Source organism: Arvicanthis niloticus, chromosome 30 (genome assembly GCF_011762505.2).
Source record: "Arvicanthis niloticus isolate mArvNil1 chromosome 30, mArvNil1.pat.X, whole genome shotgun sequence".
NCBI classification, from domain to species: domain Eukaryota; kingdom Metazoa; phylum Chordata; class Mammalia; order Rodentia; family Muridae; genus Arvicanthis; species Arvicanthis niloticus.
Genome location: NC_133438.1, coordinates 11,576,514 through 11,596,544, shown reverse-complemented (window position 1 = coordinate 11,596,544; position 20,031 = coordinate 11,576,514). Strand labels below are relative to the sequence as shown.

Below are 20,031 nucleotides of genomic sequence, written 5' to 3'. Positions count from 1 at the left end.
TGTCACAACCCAAGCACTATATCAGAGATCTATATTTCCATTCATAAAACATTTTGAAAAGCAAGTTTGCTTTCTTAAAACAATTTTTACATAGTATATGTTTTTCTCAAGCTATTATTTAATATGTTACAAATAGTGTTAACTTACTGAAATGTTATTGTGGAACAAAATGTTGGGCCACCTGTAGCTGGTTTTTGCTACTTTGTGAGTTCTTTCACTTTATCTCCCACCCCCACCCTGAGTTTCACTTCCTATCACTAGATTGGAGAGAAAGAAGATAAGAGAGGAGAGATAGAGATAGAGTAGACAAAGAGAGAAAAAAGAGAGAAGAAAGGGAGAAAGAGAGAGAGATACTAGAGTCTAATTTCATTCTTCATGTTTCTACTTGTAGCATGACTACTTAACAAACCACATCCAACCTCCATCAATAACTAATAACCCACTGACTCTATCTTTCAGGGCCCTTGCATTTATGATCCTACTGAAGTTCCTATAATTCCAAATGTTACATAATTGCAGAAACTATCTGCAGCTGGCAAAACCATGCCCCTGTTGCAGAATGAGGCAAGTCATAGTCAACAGGGGAAAACAGTCTGAAACAGCACTATATCCCCACGAATTGGCTTAAAAATGAAAACATATTCTTAAAATATTTATATCTTTAAAGATTTATATTATTATTATTATTATTATTATTATTATTATTATTATTATTATTATTATACTGTAGCTGTCTTCACCCACAAAAGAAGGCATTGGATTTCATTACAGTTGGTTGTGATCCACCATGTGGTTGTTGTGAATTGAACTCAGGACCTTGGGAAGAGCAGTCAGTGCTTTTAACTGCTGAGCCATCTCTCTAGCCCTATTTCTGTGTGTGTGTGTGTGTGTGTGTGTGTGTGTTTAAAGAAACCAAGTTTCCACAATTTTCACTGTAGCCATCATCAAATATACCATTTAGTAAAAAACAAGTCAATAAAATGAGAGCAATCACATGATAATCATTCAATATCAGGTGATGTCCTTTAAATTTTGACACATTTTAATGCTCAAGGAAGCCTAGGAAGAAAATTTGTTGTTATTTTCTTATTTCATGGATGAGAAAATAAAATTCACATAGGAGTGATTGGAATCAGATTTTAATTGAGCATATTGACTCCAGCATTAATTATCTTCAACAGTTAGCTGCATTTAATGAATGCCAGGAATTAAAATATATTATGGAGATTCTTTTAATAGACTTCTGTGTCTATATTTTCTTATCAAAATGCATTTTAAATTACATTAGAATACCAAAGAATTATTACATCTTTCATATGAAGATTATTATCTTTAGATCATTGCATTTATGAAGCAATAAGTAATATAAAACCAAGACTAATTTGTATTTATTCTCAGCACTTTAATAAATTATTGTGTCTGCTTATCTATTTTCTGTCAGTTTAAAATGTCTCATACTGTTTGACATTCATTAGAAAAATTCTAAAAAAAAAACCAATCTGATTGAGGATAGTACATTTTGTCAATTCCATTAAATAACAGAACACCAAAACTAGAGCTTAAAAATATAGAGTTCTTTAATTAAATTTATTAATAAGCAAAGATCATTATGGGGTGTTTTTCTAATTTATTTAGAGTGAAAGTACGTACAAGAATGTGAGACAAATAATGGCTCTGTTCTTCCTTTTTCATCATCCCTTGTACTTCACCCTAAAATACAGAAAAGAGTTTGGGAACAATTAACAAGGGTCAAAGGAAAGCAGCACACTCTGTGGACTTCACCTGCCTGTCTGACAGGATTTGTGACACAGGGAAACAAGCAGGGAGGCCCACTTGTTACTAATCAGTTACTACCAAGGACCTAGTAGAACAAAAGATCATCATTCATTGCTTCTTAGTCCATTGAGATAACCATCATTCTTTTTGCACTTCATCTTATTTTGTGCTATGAATTCTCAAAATTGGACAGTCATATGCCTGAGTTAAAATACCTTGACCTCTGTAACCCAAACTAAAAGTCCTAGGATTTTCTGATTACAAAGGAGAATTATGGTTTGATCTTTTGCTGAGAGTGACTACCTTCTCAGAAGCATTTGACGTGTACTTATTTATAAAGTCCTTCCATTTAAAGAGTATTGGTGAGTTCACTAGCTTTCCTCTTTGTTCCTTATGTACTTCTTAGAAACTATTCCTGAAAGAACGTCATGATCTTTGACACAGTTTTGAGTAAATGTGTACCAATATCATGTTGCACAAAGTAGAGGCATTTGCATGTCTACAGAAATGGTTAAATAACTAAATGAAAGTATTAATAACATAGAGGATGTTTCCTCTTTGAAGAATGAACGTTACAAGCCGTAGGGCATTAGATTTCTACCTTTAATACCTTGAATCTTTTAAATTGAAATGTCCAGTATTCTACAAGTAGTTCCTGGCTGCAAAGTGCAATTGAAGGTAATGAATCAGACATCACCTGTGAGAAAGCTATTTTTGTGAAATCCAAATTGGTAACATGTTATCACTCAATTGGACAAGAGCCTGAATGGTCATATTTTCCTAGCTCAAGTATCAGAAGACAGACAGGCATACTCTGAAGAGGCATCAGTGGATCTTCTGATAGCTGACAGCCACAGGCTGCAGCAGTATTCAAGATATCTCCATATTCATGAGATACCTAAAGGCCAGAGGGTGTAGCCAATTAAACATTCTTTCCCAGATCAGGCCCACCCTTAGAACACGGGGTATAGCTTCATTCATTTTTTGCCATTACAATAAACATTTTAAGGCCACGGACTACCTCTCTTCTCTGGGGCCCACTGTGGCAAACTACGGAGAAAGTCTTCAACTACCAAGCCACTTTCAACACTCCTCCTGACAACCTCTCTACGTTCGAGCCATGGAGGCCACCAACTCAAGAGAGTGAGCCGAGCCAGACATGACCCAGCCAAGACCAAGAGTCTCCTTCCCACTGGTTGCAGCCAGAGCTTCTCCCCCTCCCCTGGTTGAGACCCCTTCAGGTGCGGGTTGATCCAGCCTATACCCCCCCACCCCATGTGTCACCCCTTCTGGTTCCCAGCTGCCTTCTGGCCTGGGGATCCTCAACCCAAGAGCTTTGGCCCCTGCAGGATCTCAGACTGTGTTCCCTTCACCCACGAAATGGAGCCCTGTGGCTTCACAGTCCGATGTCCAACCGGCACAGCATGGAGTGAACACAGTCGAGTCTCTGCCTCCCTGAGCTGCACAGATGGGGGACTCATAATTCAATCCAACAGGACCCACACCCACACATGCACATCACAGCCCAACACTTCGGTATAGCTACTAATATAGAGTTTTGCCTTTGTGATTGCCCTACCATTTAAAAATGGACATTTGCTCCACTAGGGGCTACAGAAGCACTATCTTGTATGGCTGTAATGTGACCCATATGTATCATTTTAACCCTTCTGACTAACCAGATTCTGAAAGGAAAAAGGAAAAATTTCAAATTAATTTTAATAGTATCGAATCCAATATCTCATTTTCAGACCTCAAATAAAGAAACCCACTCAGATTATGAAGACCCGTTTGTTTATATGTTAGAGGTCTTCTCAGGAATTAGCTTGTGTTTATAGAGAATAAGGGAGGGAAACCACCGGCAGAATTCTGTCTTTTCCAGAAAACTCAAGATTTATTTCCAGAGTTTTCCAGTAGACCTGGAGAAGTCTAGTCAAATTGCTCAGAACCATCCGCTTAAGATTAGCTGATTTACAGAAATCCACAACCAAACAGTGGATAGGGCTTGGGGACTCTTCTGGAAGAATAAGAGGAAGAATTATGGCTTCAGAGGGAAGTTTTACAGGAAGACCAACAGTGTCAACTAACCTCCAGGCTCCCAGAGTCTGAACCACCAATCAAAAAACATACACCAGCTGTTCCTAGGCTTCCATATGTAGCAGATGTGCAGTTTGGCCTTCATGTGGGTGGCAAACAACTGGATTGGAGGCTATCCCAAAAGCTGTTGCCTGAACGTGGAATATGTGCTCCTACCTAGGCTGCTTTTTCTGGCCTCAGAGAGAGAGAGAGAGGAACCACCTAGTCTTGCAGAGACTTGAACAGAGGATACCCAGGAGGATCTCTATCCACTCAGAGAAGGGGGAATTGAGGAAGGATTGTGCAAGGAGGCAGTGAGCTGGATATAAAATTAAATTTAAAAAAGATTAGCTGATGATTAGTGGTTTTAATTACATTTACTGCAACTTTCGAAAACTCCTAATTTGTATTGCCTCGCATAATTTGCTACACTAATCTAGCCATATTGACTTATTAATAAAGCCACAGGTGATATACCTTAAGAAGCACCATTGCACACCATGAGTAATATAAAGAACATTAAACAATGACCCTATTTTCTAACTTTAGTCTTCCTAATTCAGGATCTACTTTATTATTATAAACAATATTAATTTGGGCTTGTCTCATATGTGACTATGGACTGAGATCTGAACAATGGTGATGTATTTGATATTGCTTACTGTATATATTTGAGCAATGATTCTCAATGGTGTTTCATTTTGTGTGACAGGAAACATTCACAGATATGTTTTATTATATTCCCCCCAATCTCCCCGGCCCCATTCACCCTCTGACTGTTCCACATTCCATACCTCCTCCCAACCCCCCTGTCTCTGTGAGGATGTCCCCACCCAATCAGACCTTTAAACTCCCTGGGGCCTCCAGTCTCTTGAGGGTTAGGTACATCTTCTCTGACTGAAATCTGACCCCTGTGGTTGAATGAGGGAAAGCCTGGAAGAAGCTGAGAAGGAGGGTGACCCTGTAGGAAGATCAGTAGTCTCAATTAACCTGGACCCCCAACCAGGCAGCATTTTCATCATTGTCACAATTAAAATTGTATATGGCACTACTAGCACCAAAATAGAGACCAAAGAGACTGTTAAGTATCATTGAGTGCAAAGGATTGTCCCACAGTGGGACCAGATCATATTCACCCAATTGAAGATCACAGTGTTACGCTGAGAAGCCTGCTGTGAAGCTGAATGTGGAGATATTAAGGAAAATCAAAAGACAACTGTATTGATAAATCCAGACAGAAATGCTCTTTGATGATTTGTTTCAGTGCCTTGCAGACTTTTTTATTTTTCAGAGTTATGCATAAACTTGTACCCTCATCAGCACCTGTCTGACATTATGCAAAGTCACAATGAGATGAGAGTTAACAAATGACATTGGGCATATCAAGATAATTGATTAATGTTAGAAACTGAGGGAAGACTTCACAGTTATACATATCGGCTTAGAAGAGGAATAAATGTCAATATCTGTTTTTTCACAGGATATTGAGAGTTTCTGAATGGCTTGTCTTGATCAAGTAGACATAACAAAGATAAACATGCAAATTAACAGATGCAGATTTTAAAGTATGTGCAGTAATTATTGTCTTCTCTGACCAGCTGCTTAATAAATGAGTTAAACAAACAAAATCATTGGCCTTTTTTAAAAAAGCACATGATATTTAAGAATAAGTAATCTTTTAGAGGTAGCAATAAATCTCATGACAAATTTATTTCTCTTCAAATTAAATGTGAATTCAGAATTAGCATCATAATATATATACATATATATACATACATACATATATATGTATATATATATATATATATATATACATATATGCTATTGCAAATTGAGTAAACTTGTTATCTCATATTTAGAAAACAGAATCAGGTAAGTATGAAATGTGCCACATCTAGTTGGCACAATTTTTGTTTAAATGCAATGTCAAGTGCCACTTATAAACATATCTTGGAGTCAATAGTTCTAGCATGTACTTCCTGTTAGTGGCTACAGTTCACTTTATAAACTCTTAATTAAGTATGTAAAATCTAAGCTATCCTAAATCTAAATGAAATGCATACTAAATGTTCTCACTTTGCATTGAAAGTAATTAAAGTTAAGGACTATCAGAGTTTGTGATCATTTTCTGAAAATAGTGGCAGGTGTAATGAAATTCTTCCTTTTTAAGAGACTAATTTTGTGATGATTCCAGTTTTCCCTTTATTTCAATAAGGAAGTGATTTTATACAGTAATTATTAACAAGCCTCTTTCATGTCTCAGCAAGCATAGAACCAGCCTGCCTTTCTGTGTTGGACTTCGAAATCATCTTATAGTAAAGACAAACTAGACTCATTCCTTCCTGTTTATGATTAAACATGTTTCTCAAGGATTGGGCTAAGCTCCACAGGAAACCTCAACTACAAATGTTTCTGTATTGCCTGTTCCAGGAACTGGCAGCTATGCCTCTGTTTCAAAACTATCTTGCAACCCTACCTTTGTTTCAAAAGGTCAAAAGGTCATTATGACCACCTTGCAGACTTTGTTTCAGGGTGTTAGTACTAACTTGTTATGCTTATGTTTTGTTCCCATAACCCCACCTGTTTCGCCAGCAGAATTTGCCTTTTGGAACTCTCTGAAACCTGAGCTATAAAAACATTGTTTTCCTCCTGTCCAGTGCTGACTCCTCAAAGCCCACCTTAGGTGGGGGGAGCTCATGTTCACAGCTAAAAAAGCTTGCTTTAATTAGTAGCTGGCTTTAATTATTTTGACCATGACTATTTGGGTTGGTGGCCTGTCTCCTCCCATCTTTGGGATTAACACATGCTTCTTAGAAAATTTTATACTTTGTTATGAAATTTATAAGTCTAGTTACTGGTATGGTTTAAATTTTATGCTTTTTCTGGTTTGTAAAATACATATTCTATGTTTCCGTAGAAATACACAAAGAAAGGACTGAAAAGCAGGAGAAACCTGAGAAGAAAATACAAACTAAAGGTACAAGTTTCATTTTATGTTGTTGATGCTCCTTTGTCTCTCCCCCCCCCCCCCCCCCGTGCAGCTTCTGCTGCTCTCTTGCTCCTCTTTCTCTTCTCCCCCATCCTTTTCCTGTCCCTTCTTCCCATCCCCCTACCTCCTCTTCACCCTCATTTTGAGGGGGTCCACATTTTTTGGTACACTCGAATGACAAAAAAAAAAAACATTTCCAGGATTAAGATTTTTTATTTTTAATTTTTATGATAGTCTTCACGTAAATATTTTCTTCTCCAGGTAATTCCAGGTATGAATATATAATATCCACTGATGAAAATGAAAGTAGTTTCAAAAGTGGTGATAATCTTTACTTATAACTGTTTTTTATAATAAATAGCATTATGAATATTATTTTACTTAGCACACATGTGACTCTCCATTCATCACTTCCAATAATAATTTGGGATTCACATTTTAAACACAGACTTTATATGACATCAAATGCCTTTATAATTATTGGTGCACACAGGTAGAATCATTAGATTGCATCACTGGTCTCCTACTCTCTTCACAGCCTCAAGTGGTTGATAGACTGTGACAACATAGTAATTGTCAGTCCCTTCTGCCAGTCTGAATCTGAATGCAGGAACTATGATCATACAGTGGAAGTATTTCAATATAGCCAACCTGACCTTGCTCATCTGACAAGTGATATTTTTCTGTGGGTTATCCATGAAGCCACAAAACTTTCAATAAACTTATAGCAAGCAGTGGCATTCAATATGAACAAATTTTTAAACATGACCAGAGTTTCCAAAAGGGCAGTTATGCATACTTTTGGGGAGCTTGTGAAAAATTCTTATCATTAAAATATTTTTTGATTACCCAATAAATTTATATATTTGGAAATGCTCAATTAACAAAATGCCCACACAATTAGAATTGTTACCAAATATCTAACCTTTTGATAAGTAGCTACCCAGGACTGCTCTCGAACCATCCATCCTCCTACATGGTTGCTAGCCTCCTTGCTCTTCCTCATTCTTTCCTTCTCTCCTCCAACTCCTCACTCCACTTACCTTTCTTTTTTTAAAATTTTTTATTGGATATTTTATTTATTTACAATACAGATGTCATCCCCTTTCCTCATTTTCCCTCCCTAGAACTCCCTATCCCATCCTCTGTCCTCCTTTATGCTTTTATATTATTTTAATTACATGCATGTATTAAGGTCAGTTCTAGGTAGAGGAACTAGCAAAGCAATAGATGCAAATAGTCAAGGAACAAGCAAGACAATAAACATAAATACTCAAAGAAAAAGCATGGCTTTAACCCAATTACGTGAACACTCCTGTGATCACTGTTTCTAAAGACTTATCAGGATGACAAAATATCTGAGCCTACTTCCTTGTCCTAGCCCAGTGTCATTTTCATGTCTGAAGCTTGCTTCCTTGTTCTAGCCTAAAATGTAGATTCCTGTCTGAAATTATTTCTTTGTTCTAGCCTAAGATTTAGATTCCTACCTGAAAATACTTCTTTGTTCAGATTCCTGCCTGAAGTATACTTCCTTGTCCTTGGCCAATGTCAGATTCTTGCCAAGCAGCCTCAAAGGCTCTCTGCCTCTCCTCTTTTTTAAATTTCATAAACAAGACTGAGCCTGTCTTAGGTCATTCTGACAAGAATGCCTTTTTTACCTATCATGGAATATGCATTGTCAAAAGCAATGCATTTCTGTCTAAAGTTGGTATGTAGAATCTTACCCATCCTTAGCATGCCAGCCTGTTAATTTAATAACTCTGTCTGTGGGTTTATTTTCAGTTTCAAGCCATGTACTTTGGCTGCCAACATGTTGATGTTGTTAAAGAAAAGCTTTAACACAAGGGGCTGGAATAAAAGTATTCCCAGGACAAAAAAAGTCTAGCATGATCAAGCTATATGTGCCATTTTTGCAGCTTGACCAAAATAGAAATATTGATCTCAGGCCATGGGTAATTTTATCTGCAGTATCTACTGCATCAACACTTAGCAGAGCAGCATTCTTGAAATTCATAAGCTTCCTATGTATTGTGAAAACATACCGAGAGGTGTTAGAATTATACCAAATACACTGCAAGTGTCATTAAATTTCTTTCTAATTATAATGACTACCAATGTTAATTGTAGAACTAACATAAATCCAATGGTATTTGGTGTGATACTCAAGATGGCTACTTACCCTTAAATTCTGAACCTCCTTCCAGTAATTTGAATAGGATAAGAGCATCAATCTGTTCTTACAAATGCCTATCTAAATCCTCTTGTATATTCAACACATTAGTAACATTTTTTTCCTAAATGATTAACAAAAGTAGCTGTCTTAACTTCTTGTGTCACAACAATTGCAGAAGCAGTGGTGCTAGCAATTAATGTAATTAAAGCTGTTATACCAACAATAATCAAGCCCACTTCCCTCTTGTTTCTGCTTAAAGTCTGGCTCATTTCTTCCAGTACTTGTAAGCTATTTTTAGAATACCAAGGTTCTGTGATACTTAGGGCACTAAAACAAAAGCTGGTTGATAGACCTCTATAACTGACATGTCAGATTTCAAAATACAAACATAATTAGAAGGTGTATAATCAATGCAACTTACATTAAATACTGTCAAAGAAATAAAAGTATTTTTAACAATTAAAAGAGCCTTAACACATGTGCTAGCACCTGTTTGAAATCCAGATACTGCCCCAACTTTATCTCTTACTGACTTAACGTCATAGAGAATGGCAGCTAATTTCCATATATATATATATATCTCTGAAAATGTCCAGAACTAGACTTCCAAATGAAGACTGTTATTTCCAATATTGGATAGATTTCTAGAAGAGTCCACGATAGGGTCTGAATATCTGGTCACATTTAATAACAATATAAGAGGCATTATAACTTCTCTTTTTGATTCCATGTTCCACAAAATCTAAGAACTTGAGGCAAGGTGGCTTATTTCATTGTGGGTATAGGTAAGCACTGTTGGGTCAGGAACTTATGCCCAATACAGCTTCCCAGTCATCATTGTCAGGGCACTCAGCAAGCTCACAGGTCAGCATCATTCTTTGTCCTGGCATCAGCATGTCTCACCCATTGCTCTGTCAGCCACCATGCTCCTTCAGCATTCTTCAGAGAAAACACAAACATGCCATCTTCCCCATATTTAATACCTAATCGGGATCATGCCTTATGCCATTAAGTGGATCCTTCCCTTTCACCTATGCATAAGTATGTATAGGTGTAGAGTGCTATAGACACTCAGCAGAAAGTTCCTTGGCATTCAAATTTAAAAAAAAAATTAAAATAAAAAAATAAAAAGAACATGATTTAAATAAATTTGTGGTGGATAGGGGTATTGTGAAAATAAAATTTGAAAGCAGCATTGAAACAATAACAAAAAATTCATGGTCAGCAAAGACCACCAACAATTTGTTAAATTTAGTCATAATAAAATATTAAGCCCCTGCAGGGTAGGGTGACCAAAAATAAAGGCATGCAAGGGCGTGCCCAGACAAGTCCAAACAAGCCCAAGTGAGTAATGGGCTATCTGGTGTTTACTTCTCTCTCCCTCCCTTTCTGGGAGGTCCGAGGTTCTGCAAGTTCTGCCAGTTCTGCAAGTTGCTGATGTTTGAAATATCCAATCATATGTAACCGCGCCAAATTTTCCCCGTTCTCCCCAACCCCTACCCATAAATATCTCAAGTTTCCTGGGTTCTGGGGCGGAACCTCTATCTCTTGCGTGAGATATGTTCTGGCCCGAGGGCCCTCATTGTTAAACCTCCTCTGCAATTGCATCAAGATGGTTTCTCGTGTGTCCTTGGGTTCGTGCAGGTCTGGACTTGGGTGAGGGTCCCCTTTTTGGGGGTCTTTCAGTATCTCTCTCTTTCTCTCTCTTCTTTTTAATTTTCTATTTTATGAAGATATTCTTTTAAAGTTCCATGGGCTCATTCCAGTCTCTTGTCCTTGACAATTATAAGGAATCTTTATAATATGGGTAATGTTAAATTTTTTCTAAAAAGTCTTGAAGACCCCCATACTCGGGAGACCCTTCCTCAAGTCTCAGGAGATCACGACCACCCAAAGATCACAAGAAACCATACCTGGATGCAAACAGCAGAGGCTTTATTAGGGAAGTTAGCCGGTAGTCAAAACTACAAGCTCTTTAGCTCCAAGAGCAAGGTTTTGGCCCAGAGTGGTGGGTTAAAGGGTCTTTTATAGCATGGGGTTGGGGAAGGAAGGCATTTTCGTGTGCTTACACATGAATGGTTGCATTTTCACGCGGTTACACATGATTGGTTGTTTTACAAATTTTGAACATAGCACTGGGAAGACCAAGGGAGAGGTAACCATGAACAGTGGAACATTTCAGAGAATCTAGCCCAAATGATCTAGAGTCATGTGAAAATCACTCTGCACACTCATTCTTCTCAAAAATGTGGTTTTTACCATGCTATTATGTCCTATCCTGCCATTTACCAACTATTTCAGATTAACTATCTTCCAGCTATAGCCCCACCTAGGTGGCAGCATCTTTATCTGTAGTCAGGAATGCCTTCCTGCCTTGGGCCTCGCCCACCCATAGGTGGGCCTATTGTTTGAGGCTTGATTCACATTCACCTGGAATGTGTCCTGGGGTGGTAAAAATCTTACATTTAGTTCCTCGTTCTGGAATCTGCACTTTTCTGCCCAAGGTCTAAGGCGAAAAATCTACACATATTTCATAAAATGGCCTTTATAATTTTTCACTCTACAGTCTCAAATGTTCAACTGTGATAGCCAGTTCCATTATCTGTTTTTTGTTTGTTTGTTTGTTTTTTATTATTGGGTACTTTGTTTATGTACATTTCAAATGTTATCAACTTTCCTGGTTCCCCACCTTCAGAAACCTCTTAACCCATCTTCTCCTCTCCTAATTCTATGAGGATGCGCCCCCACCCATCCACCCACTCTCACCTCCTCTCCCTCGAATTCTCCCTCACTGGAACATCCAGCCTTCAAGGGACCAAGACCCTCCTCTCCCACTGATGCCCTACAAGTCCATCATCCTCTACAAATATAGCTAGACATGGGCTCCTCCATGTGTTTTCCCAAAATAGCTGTTTAGATCCTGAGAGCTCTGGTTGGTTGGTATTGTTGCTCTTTTCATGGCGCTACAAGCCCCTTCAACTCTTTCAGTCCTCTGTCTAACTACTCCACTGGGAACCCTGTGATCAGTTTGATGGTTAGCTGTGAGCATCTGCCTGTGTATATGTCAGGCTCTGGCAGTGCTTCTTAGGAGACAGATATATCAGGCTACTGTCAGGATGCACTTCCAGATATCCACAACAGTGTTTGCATATGGTGATTGCATCTGGAAGGGATCTCCAGGTGGGGAAGTCTCTGGATGGTCTCACCTCCCATTTCTGCCCCACACATTGTCACATATTTGCTCCTGTGAGTATTTTGTTACTCCTTCTACAAAGGACCGAAGCACCCACACTTTGGTCTCTCCTTTTCTTGGGATTCATGTGGTCTGTGAGTTATGTCTTGGGTATTGCATGGTTTTGGGCTACTATCCACTTATCATGTTAGAATGGCTACTAAAGCTTTTTTCTTGGGACCATTTGCTTGGAAAATTGTTTTCCAGTGTTTTATTCTGAGGTAGTCTTTGTCTTTGTCACTGAGGTGTGTTTCCTGTATGCAGCAAAATGTTGGGTCCTATTTAAATATCCAGTCCATTTGTGTATGTCTTTTAATTGGGGAATTGAGTCCATTGATGTTAAAAGATATTAAGCAGAAGTGATTGTTGCTTCCTGGACTCTGAGTAGTTCTGACACAGCCAAGCTAACAGAACAGACAGGCTCCAATCAGAGATAGTGAGTGAAGGTAGCACTAGAAATACCCAGATGGCAAAGGACATGTGCCCAAGCTCCTGAGATCCTGTGATCCTATTATCCTATGTTTTTAAGTGTTAGAGCTCCTGGGAATCTAGCCTTCTCTGGGTGCTGGGGGGTTGGGTACAGAGCTGAAGCCTTAGGACTGCTCCAGGTGCAGGAGCAGACAGGAAGTGTCCTGTGCCACTGGCCTTGAGGAAGTTCTTGAGTCCCAGCTTGTCCCAAAATACTCCTTGTTTGCTGAACGGAAGTTTTGTGACTTACCTACACTCCTGGGCATGTTAGAACTCCTGGGAGTCCAGCCTCCTCTTCATTATCATATTCATGGGATACAAAGGAAAATAATAAAAGTTCCTTGTAATAAAAACTAATTGTTGGAAAACATGGGTATGCTGGCAAGTCAATTACAAGCACTTCCCTTATGCAGAATTTTAAAAAATAAATGTAGTTACATATTAATATATTAAAAATTAGCTAATGTAAAAATTAGCTGTCATTGGTAGAACAGTTGAAAATATTAAGTTTTTAAATAATATAAACACCTATTAGCTTATGATTTCATGTTATCTATGTTGGGATATGATACTATTGCTTATACATATACCTTGTGTTTGAATTTTTGCAATGAACCCAGATAATACTTTAGATATGAAATAAATAATCATAATCTTTGATAATCTGGATTGGTCAGCCAAAGCTTACACAATCAAAACACTGATGCCTATTTACCTGAGACTGATTTATGTTGGTATTTGAGAGCTAATGTCTTCTTGCTGTGTATTCCCTTTTGGTTTCTTGACTCTTTTGGCCAGGACAATTGAACATTGCTCTTGGGCAGTGATTGTTTAAGGGGACCATGAGGGAACCTGGCTGCTTCTCTCTGCCTGAATTAAAGAGGAATTCAACTGGTTCCAGTTGGAGAAGTTCTACTCAGCTTTATTTTGCAGACTCCATTGTTATTTAACTGTGAGGCTGCAGGAGTGGGTACAGTAATGTACATGGAAGCATTTACATTTTGGACCTAGCTCTCAGAATTCTGCTGTCAAAACCTTTAGGCAGCAGAGTAAACCCACTGTAGAGTGGGTTTATTAAACCAGTGAGTCTCATGTAATTGAAACACTGCATTTGGCTGAAGTGTAAAATAAATTCGTCAAAGGCTGTGCTGGAGATTAGTCACCTAAATAAATATGTTTCTTGAGTAGAACATCAGAATAAAATGAATAATTTTGAGAGATGAAAAGAAAGACAAAGAAAGGTAGACTGTAGACAGACAGACAGATAGATGCATGATAGATGAGAGTTAGGTAGACAGAGAGAGATAGACAGAAAACAGAGTGTAAAGATACATTAATATTTTAATCTACTTTTCCCCTTTATGGGAATATAAGTGGAACATTTTATTTGCTTTCTAGTGTCCTATCTGTAACTGAGATAGAATAATGTCTATATTTTGTACCTCAATAGTTTACTGACAATGTAAAAATAACTACATTTTTACAAACACTTTGAGACCTGTTTGTATGTGTAGTAGATAAATGAAATGCTCTCTAAATTACATTTCAGTTTGAGTATGAATAAATGTGATGGCTTGTTGTGGTTTACATTGCCATTAAAACAATTGTAACTCTTTTTAAAAAGTATATAATACTTCTAAGATGTGATCATTATAAACAAATACCTTAACTTAAAAATTTTGAATATAGTAAAACTGAAGTATTTTATGGACAAAAAAGAGTTTGGGTGGTAAATAAAAATAGATTATATGTTATTTCACTTTCTTTTCTTTTGTTTTTTTTCTCTTTTCTTCCTTCTTTCCCTCCTTCAGCTGACTGCCCCCTTTAAAAAAATAACAAAACAAATAAACAAAAACCAAAACTTCTTCTGACTCATATAAAGACTTGAATAATATATGATGAAGAGGCAGGCAGATTTCTGATTTCCAGGCCAGCCTGGTCTACAGAGTGAGTTCCAGGACAGCTAGGCCTATACAGAGAAGCCCTGTCTCAATAAACCGACAAACCAAAAAAGAAAGAAACATGATGAGTTTATGATTGGAATATTTACTCATCAAAGAAACACAGAAACGTAAACAATATGGAATGCCAGAGAACAAAGAGTTCTAAAATCAAATCCACTCAAATATGTTAAGATGTTCATATTAAAGGGAAACATAAATAATTTTAATACTGACTATTAGGTGTAAAATATAAGATAAAATTTTTAGTTTTTGAGGCTAGATGATTTAACTTTATAAGATATTAACTCTTTTATTTTGTTCTTTTGTTTATTTTGATGCCTTTCACTGAGGGAAGAATAGGAGAGTTTCATGGAGTTAAAGAATAAACCTGGTAATATAAATTTATTACTGCTTTAAGCATAAGCTCTGATATGTTAGTTAGCATTGGCCTTTAAACTAAATTAGCCTTGGTCATATTTCCCCATAAGAAAGTAGGAATTTGTTCTGTGATTATCACCTGGACAATATATGTACCTGTGAACTTGCACTGAGTCATTATAGTGAAGGATACAGTGGATCATTAAATTTGCTTAGTAGAAACATAACCATACTGTAACTCACCCTGTATTACTAAAGGTTATTAACTCAAATATGAATGTGTGCAATGAGTTCTCACACTAGAAGAAAGGTTCTGAGCAGCAAGATTTAACACAATCCTCTTTCCATACAAGGGTGACAGTTTGTAATGAAAGCTTTCATAGGTCAAAATGGTCTTGTAGAACAGCTTTTATGTAAAGTCTAAGATTTTATAATGTGTACTTGTCAAGTTAAAAGAGCTAACAAATATGAAGATGGAGATGCACAAGTATTTTTGGATCCTCAGCTCTTGAGTGTTTCAGGTGCAAGAATGTCTGTTGAGAAGTTGGAACAAGCGACACATCAGATGACAGAAAATGACTAGTGTCCCGATCCACAATAAATGCACTGTCTATTGTGTTGGATGCTACTGGGTAGCCAGGTGACCACAAGCTGAGGGGATGTGAAATATGTCATGATCAGCCTGCAGTGCCATGCCATCTTTAGATTTATGATTCTTTTAGAAGTGATCCATTAGTGTTCATTAGCAATATTTTCTCATTGCTGTGGCTCATGGTTAGAGTCTATCACCACTCAGGATGAGAAATCCATGACAGCAAGTAAAGTATCCAGATAGAAAATTAGCAACAGTAAATCCTTTCAGTAGCTATTCTAGATGCCAATAATGAATTTACCATGAAATAAATAGGAAAAATTTCCATTGGGGAGAAAAAAAAACATGAAATTAAAAGACTTTTCATACTAGGGGTTGCACAAATAGTATTGTAAAAATGTAATAGGCATCGAAATTCCAATGATATTTTCTATAGAGCTCAAAAGAAAAATCTTAATATATAAAATCACAAATGATCCTGATTAGTCAAAACAGCGCTATGTAGGAACAGCAATGCTGGAGGCATCTCAAATGAAACTGCAGAAATATAACATCAAAATCGACATGGTATGGACACAACAATAGACATGTAAATAAATTAGAATAGAATACTCAGAAATGTGCTCGTAAATTTACACACACCTAATTCAACAATGATGTATAAGAACATGTTTTAGAAAGAAGACAATTCTTCCAAAAAAAGATGCTAGATAAACTATATTTCCACAGATAAATTTAGATCTATATCTTTCACACTACATAAAAAAAAAAATCTACCCCAAATATATCAGACCTTAATATTAGACCTCAAACTCTGATAATAATACAAGAAAGCACAGGCAAAAATGTTTAAGACATAAACATAGATGGAGAATTTCTGAACTGGACTCCAGTTTCTCAGGAAACAAACCAAGAACTGACAAATGGGATTTTGTGCTGTTAGAAAATTTGGCACACTGAAGTTAGTACTCAGAGAAGTTAGAATTGGAGAAAACATTTGATGACTGTACATTTCATAGAGATTATTATTAAGAATTAAGAAGAATATACCAAACTAAGTACCCCCAGTCAAATTATCTAGTGGGTTTTTTTTGTTTGTTTGTTTTTTTTTCGAGACAGGGTTTCTCTGTGTAGTCCTGGCTGTCCTGGACTCACTCTGTAGACCAGGCTGGCCTCGAACTCAGAAATCCGCCTGCCTCTGCCTCCCAAGTGCTGGGATTAAAGGCGTGCGCCACAATTATCTAGTTTTAAATTCAATAAATGAGCTAATGAAATAAACAAATAGTTATCTACTGAAGAAATACAAGTGACCAATGCATATTTATATATTTAATATTGTGTTCAAGATCTTTAACCTTTAAGGTTGAAACTATATAGAAGTGGGACTGGGTTCCACACACCTATAATGCCAGCTCCCAAGACATAGACAGTCGAATAGACCGTGTTGAGGTAAAATTATATTCTCCCTTAGGAAAAAAAGAAGCAAACGTTTCTAGTATAATTTAGTTGATCTTTTTATGTGTGTTGATTATTTTTCTGGTTGTACAGAATTAAGATTCTACCAGTCGTTTTCAAAATGAGTTGCACATATAGTTGCACACACTAACCTATTGTATAAGTGCTATTTTTCTGTAGTAGTGGTTGAAGTAGAACTTATTTTTAAAGGGCTCAAAATGAATGAGTTGTTAGTGGAGTCTCACCTGGGATCCACTTAGCATTCTGGTCCTGGCATTTTCTACCAAAGTAATCTAGACCAGGTGACTAGAGTATACTGAGTAAACAGGTGGCATTTTCAAGAGATAAAAATAGGAAATGTCCAAACATTCCCCCCCAGGGTAGAGTATCTATCATTTGGTAGATTTAAATAGACTTCCTCAACTCTCCAGCTCCCCATAATGACATGGAGAGTTTTTATTATTTATGACAGCTTAGGCCTTGTAGATTAGATTAGACTTGTACACAACTAACTTGTATAATGTAATAACGTGTGCAGATTTGTGTTGGCAAAACCTGGGATCTGAGCGTCTGGGAGACTGAAGCAGACTACAGTCTGATGTTATAAATAACCCTTTTTCTAATTTCAGTGTGCCTTTATGCACTAATATGACAAAGGAAGGAATGATCCAAGGAAGGTTGTTTGAGTTCAGAAAAACACGATTAGAAAAAAACATGTAAATAAATGTTGTAAGCACATACTAAGTATTCACAGATCAGCCCTTTTCTGGCACTATCTCAGAACAGAGCATTTGAAACATAATTGCCTGGCACATTCTGTAGAGTACACTTGGGAAAGCACAAAAGGAAATCAGAAGGTCGTATCCAAATTCAGGTCACACTGACCAGATCGGGTTCTGTAGCTATGATCTGATATCCAACAAGAACAAACATGTCGCACAATTGAATATAAATGTTTTTCACAGGAGGTACAAAAATCAACTCTAAGAACAATTCAGGGAATAAAATGCACCAGAAGTAAAAGGCAATTCCCCAAGGCATTGCTCAATGTGTGTCATTCTTTTGACCATGTGGCGACATGTGTATACATACATATTTCTAAATGTAACATGTTCAGCCCATCTTATATTACTATTATGAATGTTTTGAAGGAGGATCATTTGGTATTAATGAACCACATAAGGCATTGAAACAATATGTATAATATTGCAAGTAGGTAGGAATATTCACGTTTTCAAAATGATTTCCTAATACAATTAAAGCTCTAAAAAACTAAAAAACATAGAAAATGTATTAAAATAAATGACAGAAAATTTTATAAAGAAAAACCACGTACCTCAAAGCATATACCTTAAAAGGCATAATGTGTACTGTTCTCACAGAAGTCTCACAGTAGTGTTATTCAGCAGTTCTGAAGTCAAATATAATCTTCAGAGGTTTTGCTTAGTTCATTGTCACCTGTCACTTGGAGAATTTAGTAGCCTACAAACAGCTGCACTTATACAGTTTTGCACCAAAGATTTGATTTTGATTATGAACTGTGAGAAGAGGCCCTCAGAGAATGATGTAGATACTAAGAACTAGAAAACATGACATAGTATAATCTCTGAACCTTCCCCCCCTCCCAAAAATTTATGTCTTTCTGATGGCTGGTAGGATAAAAAGCAGAAGCATGCAGAAGAGCTGGAGAGGAGCCATGTGGGAAAGAGCCATACACTTCAGAGTTGAATTAAACTGAATGTTCTGGTCAAAGAAAGGTCAGTCTTCAAGAGCAAAAATGGCACAGCCATGCCAACTCAGATGCCAAGCCACAGATCCACTCCAAGTGGTGGATTCCATTTGTTCTTAATTGTGAGCCTATCAAGGGGACGTTTGTTTCATGTAAATAAGAATGGCAAGCACACTAAGCTCTAACAGGTGCAAAAGCTTATTTTTACTCTGGGTTAAAATTACCATCACCAAAATATGGCTTGCTAGTATAGGTTGGTAGCACGTAGGTAGATTTTTGTTTTCTATGTGGGTGATAGATTTTTCTCAGAGCTATATCAGCAAAATTAGTTACTGTTGTTAGTGTAGCAAAGTATTTTTTATTTCAAAAGCTCTTATTGTGGCTTTGCTGGGTCTAAAGTCATTTTAATACTTGGCATTTGAGAACTCACTTGCCAAAGTTTGACATTTCTATCCAAGTATTTTTGGTGGCTTTCTGCCATTTTGAACAGATCCCTAGGGCCTCCAGGTCCAGCTGTTTCACTAAACTGTATTGTGGAGTTAATTCTGAAGAGGGATAATGAAATTCCAGTATGTACCACTGTGTCTGCAAATCAACATTTTTTGATTGAAGAACCAGCTTTTTTCCCTTGAGTATCAGGAATGAGAAGTTAATATGCTTATTTAGCCCATTGGCTCTCTGGTTTTGTATTAATTCTCCTGTTTATGCCTGTGCACATGTCAATCTAAGGATCTGCTGGTGGAATGGACATCCAGCTGTCTGAGGTGCAGAGGCAGAGCCACAGATTAGGTATTCTCTTGGGGGTCTTTTTAGTCAGGGCTCTGAATGCACAGCTTATCTCTCAGAAACTTGGTTTACCCTAGAGAAACTTATAAGACGCTTTGTTTTTGCCAAGAATTTCTTTTTGGATGTCAGCTTAATTAACAATAATCCACAGAAAGAAAAATGAGCTCTTTGTGGTCTCTGTAAGTACTGATTTCCTACCCTTATTTGGTGAGTTATGTTTATTGAAATTAGTTTCTCAGAAGCACCTAAATTTCCATTAAGTACGAAAGGGGAAAATAACATAATATCTAGATGTTCAGAGGTGGGTACTCTTTTCCTGCTTCTAGATTATGTTTAAGAATTTTTCATAAACCACAAAAGTGTCCAGAGATCAAAAGTAAAGACTGAGAGCAAAAAGCCTATTAGGTGTTTTACAAAATATGGGAAGTTCATAT

General features: G+C 37.1%; 1 protein-coding gene across 11 annotated transcripts in view; it reads left to right on the top strand.

The window, feature by feature from the left end:
• Window positions 1-20,031, top strand: part of Trdn (triadin) — a 379,612-nt gene that overhangs the window by 80,930 nt on the left and 278,651 nt on the right. For all 11 annotated transcript variants that reach the window (XM_076927916.1, XM_076927914.1, XM_076927917.1 and 8 more), the window contains exon 5: window positions 6,770-6,829. In XM_076927916.1, coding sequence (XP_076784031.1) covers window positions 6,770-6,829 — 60 coding nt within the window. The remainder of the gene's footprint in view (window positions 1-6,769; window positions 6,830-20,031) is intronic.